Here is an 8600-nt window from a genome sequence, read left to right on the forward strand (position 1 = left end):
TGAAGAGTTACAGAGGGTCGCTGGAAGGCGGGAAATTTCTATCGTCTTCTTCGAGCTGGGCTCCGAAAACGATTCTGTTTAAACAACAAAGCAACGATGCTGAGTTTATTCCCATGCCCACGGACCGAATCCACTCACTATCGCCTTTACGAGTTCGCTAAAACGGCCCTTATCAAGATTTTTGTCTCTCCTTATGCCACGGTTTGTGCCCTAGCTTCTTCTGCATTTGCTCTCAATTCCTCGCAACTTAGTATCTTGATTCCTCTGTCTCTTTCTCATTCGTGTTGTGAAGGTCTGCGATTTGTATTGCGGAGGAGGAGGCGATTTAGACAAGTGGGACGATGCGCAAATCGGTCACTACATTGGACTTGGTACAGAGACCTCAAAAATTGAATCTTTTCGATACGTTTTTCACTTAGAAATTCTGGGTTCCTTTTTCTTTTTTCTTGTCTGTCTTCGATTCTGTTGCATTTTAAATTTTAGCCAGAATGTTGTAGATGTTTCGACGTCTGGAATTAGCGAAGCACGCGAGTTATGGGAGAGTCATAGGAAGTCTTACACCGCTGAATTCATTGAAGTTGATCCTTGTATGGTAAGATTTGCAGTCTTTTTTTTCCCTTCCTTCAGCGTGTCTTTTGGTCAGAAACCATGCTCAAATTTGAATTGAATTACTACTTCATATTTTGATTCCTCCATTGTTGCATGACTACTGAGTTATTCTCTATTATTTTACTGTGGAACGAGAGTTTCTTGTCTTGGGTGAGGAAGCCTACCTCATCTCTTTAGAGACAATTTATCATTCAAAATTCCATTCCATTACAAAGTGACCTTGATTGCAACACCTAACTTCTTATATTACGACCAAGGCAGCTCACGCATACACACCATCCTAATCCCTGTAACATGGAATTTATGCTACCACTTGCGACTTTTGGGAATGTTACTGTCTATAAAAGCCCATGACAAGCAACGCGTGTTCCTGAGGTGAAATTGTCTCGAATATGAAATGGATCGCAAACTGGGAAGTCGAAAGATAACTGTTTTTATATTTGTGTTTATCTTCTTTTTCTTTTATTTTCTTTACATTTCTTAACAATCAAACATTGGTCCTGGTACCAGCATCTATTAGATGCATTTCATGTGCAAAACCCAGGCTATGATTTTACTTCTCAACTTGGAGCATTGACCCTCAGCAATATTGCTATTGCGTGTATGCTTACCAGCTAGTATAGTTCTTAATGATTAGCAGTGAAAGAATTGGGAATAATATGGCTGTGAGGGATGTATCCCTTGTTGTGGAAATGGGATGGAGCAAAAAAGAAATTGAAAGGTTTCTGCATTGATACTGTCAGCATTACTACCCCTGTCTGTCCAAATCATGGAACCAGGCAACAGCATCTGAAGAATAATTGAGTGTCAGACTCTGCATCACAGAGTTTTGGTAGCTTGTACAGTTGGCAAAATTAGAGAAGAAAAGTTCCAGCTGTAATGAAGAAATGTATTTCACTTTAGTGTTGCATTCCAAACTCTGGTACATGCACAGTGAGAAAAATGAACCATTTGTCATGTGCTCTGTGATTGACTTTTTTATACTGTCTCGACAGGAAAACCTGGAATCATTATTGCAGGAAAAGGGCATCCCAGTAGATATTGTCTGCTGTTTGCAACATTTACAGGTTTAGGTACCCTCCTTCACTATTTTCTTTCCGGATTCCTTTTTATGCATTGTGTCTGAAGAATATTTGTACCAGTTGTGTTTCGAAACTGAGGAGCGAGCAAGAAGGCTTTTGCAGAATTTATCATCTTTGCTGAAACCAGGAGGTTATTTTTTTGGTATTACCCCTGACTCCTCTACCATATGGTATGGAATTAAATATCTATTCTTCTTTATGAATTGGGCCTTAAAGTTTTGGTACTTTTCTTTTTTATGAGTTGGGTTAACAATTTGACCACTTCCTAAGCATATGACTGATGTATATTTACATGTGTCTGTAACTTTAGGCTCATATCTTCCTTCTCTGATGAAGTAAGTTAATGCACACTTTACTCTATGAAGAATTAAATAGACTGTTTATATGCTAGGGTAGGAGCAGAACTATAGGATATCTGATGACAACTCCTTGAAAAACAAGTTATTAAAATAGTGTTCCATTTCTTTTTCATTTTCTTCGATCTTTTCAAGCTTCATCTCTCTCTCTCTCTCTCTCTCTCTCTCTCTCTCTCTCTCTCTCTATATATATATATATATATATATATATATATATATATATATATATATATATATATATATATATATATATATATATATATATATAAATACCTATTATTGTTGGGATATTATTTTGCATGAGTCCTCTTCTGGGTTGCATTTTGTTTCTAGCCCTGGTTTGGTTGTGGTTTGCTGTAAGTGGGAACCTTGGTTGCCCACCCTTCTTTTACCTTTTATAAACATTATGTAGGCTTTCACAACTTTGCTTAATGGTGTTGCTAGCTTGCAAAAAGAGAAGTAAAATTTAAACCTTGAGCTCCATCATGAATGCAAATACGCAAAGTTAAATTGTTTCTTTCAAACTTTTCCAACTTTAATCTAGTCTGGTAGATTCTTGGATGATCCATGTTGCCGAGTGGATGTACAGTAATCTGGGTCAAATGTATTTTGCAAATGATTTAACTTGTGGAGCAGATAATTTTGACCACCTCATATGATGAGTTTTGGGTTAATATCACATTCTGGATCGCATATCTGCGGATTTTTTTTTCCTTGTTTGAGAATATGGAACATGCCAGATGCCAGCTTCTTAAGACAGCCAACCATTCTCTGTAATTATTTCACACCAACTCTAAATTGGATGCAAATATAAGCATCAAGATTAAATATGTCATTTCTGTTAAACCTTCTATTCATGCTACTATGCTCTATCTGACCACACCACAAAATTAGGGCCAAATACCAGAAAAATGTTGAAGCATACCACAACAAAGGAGGCGGAATGAAGCCCAACATCGTTCCCAATTGCATCCGGTCAGAGAATTACATGATCACATTTGAAGTCGAGGAGGAGAAGTAACTATGCTAGAAAGTTCTTTAACCCTTGGGTTTTTTTTTCTTCTCTAGATTTTTAACATGACAGTTGGCACTTCTCCTAATTGAATGTCCAAAACATTTTTCCCAGGTTCCCATTCTTTGGAAAGAAATACCAGCTGAAATTCACTAATGATATTGCTTCTGAAACTCATTGCCTTGTCCATTTTCCAAGCCTCATAAGGTTAAAAACTCTTTTTGCCTTATCTCCATTGTTTGGTTGGGTGTTTCATCAGGTTTTAGTTGTTGGATTATTTAACAAAAAGTAGAATCTTTGATTGTAACAGGTTAGCTAGAGAGGTTGGTCTTGAATATGTGGAGATTCAAAACTTAACTGAATTTTATGATGACAATAGGTAATTGATTTTGCATCTTTCAATTTAAAATTCTCATTTGTTTAGTTCTGATATGCTCTTGAAATCTTCCTCACCCCCAAACCATCACCCCCCACCCCCACCCTCCACCCCAAAAAAAGAAGCCCAAGAAACCAAGGATTCACAGAAAAGTTAGACCAAGTAAAAGTAGGTTGGCAACACTTCTGGTAAATTATACCATACCCCAAAGATTGCTCTTCTGTGGGGCTTTTTGACCATTTCCTAATAGCTGTGCAATTCAGAAATCCTTTCTATTGCATTTTTCAATTTAAAATTCTCATTGAAGCTTTCTTGCATTGATAACAATTTGCTTAAAATGAGGTTATATACCCATTCCCCACCCACTTTTCAAAAAGAACCCAAGAAAAGGTCTTTTTGAGAAATGGAGCCAGGGGGGTCTTTCTTTGAGTTCGATATCCAGTAGCAGATAATTTCCATGCGATAAGTGATTTCTCTGTGGCATTGGTCACTAGAAGAGAACAAATGCCATTTGGACTTTAAATATGCCTTCTGAATTTTAGAAACTAATGAACAAAGATTTTTCTTCTCTATTTCAATTCTCTACTTCTCTTATTGCAAGTATTAATGGTATTTTCATATTTTCTTTAACAATAGAACACTTCAAACGTCTTTATGTAATTTCTGTGAAGGAAAGATCGTAAATAGCATCAATATTTCCCTTGTATTGGTCACACTATTTGAAACAAAACTTGCAAGATTATTAAGTTAGAAAGAATTTTATCTCTCCAATCAGCCTACTAAAGTTACTTATAAAAATCTTGATTGGTTATAAAGAGAAAAAGAAAGTAAGCTTTCAGGATGTGTAGATGTCATCTTTGATTGTTGAACAATTTGACTCTAGATCAATAACTTCCTGCTGACTAGTTGTCATCTTTAAAATTCCTTTATGTTCCATCACTCATGGTAATGCCATAGAAAGAATCAAGTAATGTGTCAAATCATTCCTTTGCTTCTGCATAGCAAAGCAAAGGATCATCAGAGTTTGTTTATAGTATCATGGTGTACATGATTACGGGGCTAGGTTTGCTTATCCTAGCCTGGTCCAAGTCTATAGGACCAACCTTTGCCTAAAGGTAATGTGGACTTCTACAGTTTGCTCAAATTTTATCTTTATCCAGAGGTCTTAATCTTGCTTAGTTGCAAAAATTCCTTCATGTTCTTTGGTAACAGATGTTTTTCACTCTTTTGTCAATTTGGCTGTTTGCAATCCTCATGTCAGGACTAGTATTTGACATTCATAGCATTCTTTAGTCCCTCTGCTTCTGTTATGCTTCATTCTCTTTGAATTTGTTCTATTGTCCATAATTGAGCAATCTCCAGCTTCAACTTGGATTCACTTTTTTTCTTTTAGTTTTGGGGGTGTGGTGGTTGGGAGAGTGCATGTGGCAGAAGGGGTTTTTGATGATTAGAGCATTCTGAAAATTGGCACATTTTTCAAACTTGCTGGTTGTTACTTTATTGGAGCTCATGTCTCAATTTATTTATTGAATGGACATATCAGTGGGATAAATGGCTGAAGTGTTTTGAATTGTCTCCAACAGAGCTCAGTTTGCAGGCATGCTCCACAGTTTTGGTCCAAACTTGGTAGATCCAAGAGGAAAACTTCTTCCCCGGTCTTTTGACTTATTAGGTGTGAAGTCTACTTTTCTGTATTGGCATTTTGCTTTTTGTTAATTGAAGGCAATTATCCTGGCTTTCCTAGTCTTAGCTTTTCCTGTGTTGCAGGGCTATACACCACCTTTATCTTCCAAAAGCCTGACCCAAATGCAGCCCCTCCAGCTTGGACCCCAACATTGCAGGATGGGAGTCAAAATCATGAAGAAGTGAGTGTTACTACTGAATTCAATAACAGCACAATACCAGAGGAGGCAAAAGGGATTCTAGGTCCAGGTCCTGCAGATCTACGATTCTCAGAACCGTTATGACTTTGTGATATTACTTGTTTCGTTTTGGTTTTTACATTGAAGATCCAACCTTAACCGACTGGTGCCAGAATGTTGATCTTATGTAGAAAACTATACTGAATAATGTTTATGTTATAAGTCCCTGGTTGGGCACTTATTATTCCATCTGAAAGTCCCAAGTTTATAGTGGTTGTATTTCTCAGTAGTGGAATCCTACTTATCGGTTGTGTGGAGAAGCAAAAACATTCAAGATAAATGTACAGTAGAACATATTACTACAGTGTCAGTAGTGTTCTTGCAGCTATCCAGGTGAAATAATTTTTTCTGTTCTTGTGAGGAAACCCAACAAAGAACTATTACTTTCAGAATATTGTAGAGCACCCCACGGAGCAGTAGGGTTCAATGCCTAATAAAAACAGCCAAAAACAGGCAAACGAAAGAGATGTCTGTCTGAGGGAAGGAGAGATAGAAGTCATGTATGGAGATTCTTTCTATCGGAGGTTCGAGAATCTATGAATGGACAAATTCAACAGGAGTCTGGGACTTGAAGATGCCAAAGGTTTTGAACGCCATCAGAAGCACAGTTTAGAGATAAAATAGTAAAAAGAAAATAAAAATTGGACATTTTTCTTATTTCTAGAGAAGATTTGCTTTTCAACTGGTAACTGTGACTATGTAATTGTATTGTAGGATTATAATTGATTTCCATGCTCTGCCATGTATGGTCACATATGCCCTTCCTGGGTTGAAACTTCAATGGGAGAGTTTAGATGTGTTTGGTTAGGAATATATTCCATCAGTGGAAAACTTAGTCAAGAAGAGGATCTAATCAGTGAGCTACTTCAATGGAAGCAAAGCAAAAAGAACAAAGAGTTTCCTTTGGCAATAAAAGCTTTCTCAAAAATCAAATTCCAAACAAAAGACAACGATGGTATAAGAAGCAGTTTTCTATGATTTTGAAAAGTGAACGAGAGTGAAAATTTGAATAAAAAAGATGAGGAAGCAGATCATAATCACCGGAGGTTAGCTTAGGAAGGAAAGGGTATAAGAATCAGAATCAGAATCCTGCAAGCATGGAAAGAAATTTCGGCGAATTTTCGCTGTAATTCGCGAGAGGGCGAAACAAAAATGCGGTCGAAACCCGATATTACAATATTTCGCCGGAAAATCGATTTTCCCTAAGAGAGAGATAAAGAGATCGATCTGATCTGTTTTGCCGGAGAAGAAGAAGAAAGAGAGAAAGGGAAAGAAATCCCGAACGAACTGAAACTTCTCGCCGCCGCCGCCGAGATCTCGCCGATTATTCGCTAATCCCTTGCCCATGAACGAAGAGGTGACCACTCGAGAAAATCTTGGACTTTCTCAGTGACAAACAACTCGTCTGGGGTAAGACGTAGATCCCGAGGCTTCATTTCGTTACGAAGAACTGATATGATATGACCTCGTAGATACGGATTTAAGGGAAGACCACGACCTAACCAAAGCTCCATTGCTTGCTTTGGCAGGCGCATTTTAGTGTCCATTGCCCTCACTCTTTCAAACCTAAGTGAACGGCAAAGGTCAAGCCTAGAAAGAACCCTGTATCCGGCACCTCCAATACGACATAATGTGCTAAAGCGTCGTATAGGGTATCGAGCAAACATTGCCATCAACCACCCATAGGATGGTACCCATATCGATCATAGGATCACTCTATGAAGAGGTCAATTCTCTGTGACCTTCCACCGTTCACGACATCCCTTGCTTCTGGCTGCGAACGGCTCCTCGGTGGAGGAGTAGAAGCGCTGGTCCCCTTCGGTCAAGTTGCTTGTGCCTGCTGTTACCTACCGTAGGACCTCCGTCCCCGAAGCGAAGAAAGAGGAGCAGCTGGTCGTTGACCACCCCTGATAACCAACCCTAAAGCGCCACTTATTAATCAATCTGAGGTTGTATGAAGATTCTCTCCCGGCCGAGAGAAAGGGAAAGAAATCCCGAACGAACTGAAACTTCTCGCCGCCGCCGCCGAGATCTCGCCGATTATTCGCCAAGCTTCGTTCCCTGCCTGCAAGCATGGGCTGATTTGGTGGAGATGTTATGTCCCGAAGCCAACAAGCCGGAAAACAAATTAATGAAAAAGAAAAAACGCTCACGCCCGGTGGGACTCGAACCCACAATCGCCTGATTAGAAGTCAGACGCCTTATCCATTAGGCCACGGGCGCTTGCTGATGTTTATAATGAACTCCTGTTTTATAATATGCATGTAAAGGGCCTATGTAAAATGAATTTTCAGTTGGAAAATTAATCCAAGGAAAAAAATATAATAGAACAGAATCACATTGAGCAATCTGTTTACCATTCATTTTTGGGTCATAAGATTTATATTGGATACCTGACGACAAGTTTTGAAGTTTTCAGGATTCAAATGGCTTAAAAAATTTTTTTTAAATGAATGAGAAATATATTAAACATCGAACATTTTTCCACCATTTTTCCCCGCCCCTTGAGATGATTGAAGGGTCATGTTTAAAGACCATTTCAAAAGAAAAGAATTAATTTTTTTTAAAAAAAAATCTAATTTCCCACATCAATTAAAATGTTCACCGAAAGATAGGTTATTGTTCAAAAGATTAGGTTGTAGATCAAGAACAACATCATTGCACCAAATCTCCTAAATTAGATACATGCTCTTTTTTGAAAGCTATGGTTATGTACATCAGTGTTGATTTCTGACATAAAATATAACTATCTCGGAACTCTCTTTTTTTTCTCTTTAATTTGTTTCAGATGGTTAATTGGTCTTTGAATCTTCATGTACACTTTTTAACTACTGATTGCTTGAAACATGGATCGTCTAAATTCTAGTGGATGGCCACTTAACTTCATTGTTTCCCCTGTTTCCTCGACGTCTTGAAACTACTCCTCGAAATTACAAAACATAATTCATGAGACACGAACATGTAAGACATGGACATACAGTAATTCTGCTTGGGTCATGCGCATTAAGCCAAGATTTAGACTGTCAAATCCAAAATCTCGGTCGAAATTGAATCTCGACCGTTGAATTTCAATGACCGAGATCAAAATTTCAACCGAAATTCCGACATACAGACCATAGTCTACATACATGTACTACATGATTAATAGGGCTAGGGCTCAGCATAAAAACATCAAACTGACATAAAACTATGCATCAGACCTTCCACAACGAAGCCCTACCAGTAAAAATTAGGTTAAGCAGG

The 8600-nt window shown here is 38.1% G+C and overlaps 1 protein-coding gene and 1 non-coding gene across 2 annotated transcripts; one reads left to right on the forward strand and one right to left on the reverse strand.

Moving 5' to 3' along the window:
* Positions 1–12: 12 nt before the first annotated feature.
* LOC149008169 (S-adenosyl-L-methionine-dependent methyltransferases superfamily protein) lies at positions 13–5976 on the forward strand. The gene is made up of 10 exons (XM_089166609.1): positions 13–201; positions 293–371; positions 498–592; positions 1605–1676; positions 1752–1861; positions 2942–3064; positions 3174–3266; positions 3370–3438; positions 5019–5107; positions 5203–5976. The coding sequence occupies exons 1-10, from the start codon at positions 97–99 to the stop codon at positions 5400–5402; spliced, it is 1035 nt and encodes a 344-aa protein (XP_089022735.1). The 5' UTR covers positions 13–96; the 3' UTR covers positions 5403–5976.
* A 1531-nt stretch (positions 5977–7507) lies between these two features.
* On the reverse strand, positions 7508–7580 carry TRNAR-UCU (transfer RNA arginine (anticodon UCU)). The gene has a single exon. It is a non-coding gene; the product is annotated as a tRNA-Arg (tRNA).
* Between the last annotated feature and the right edge of the window lie 1020 nt (positions 7581–8600).

The sequence above is a fragment of the Hakea prostrata genome, chromosome 8 (assembly GCF_041222555.1).
Source record: "Hakea prostrata isolate BN-2017 chromosome 8, UWA_Hpros_2, whole genome shotgun sequence".
In the NCBI taxonomy this organism is placed as follows: domain Eukaryota; kingdom Viridiplantae; phylum Streptophyta; class Magnoliopsida; order Proteales; family Proteaceae; genus Hakea; species Hakea prostrata.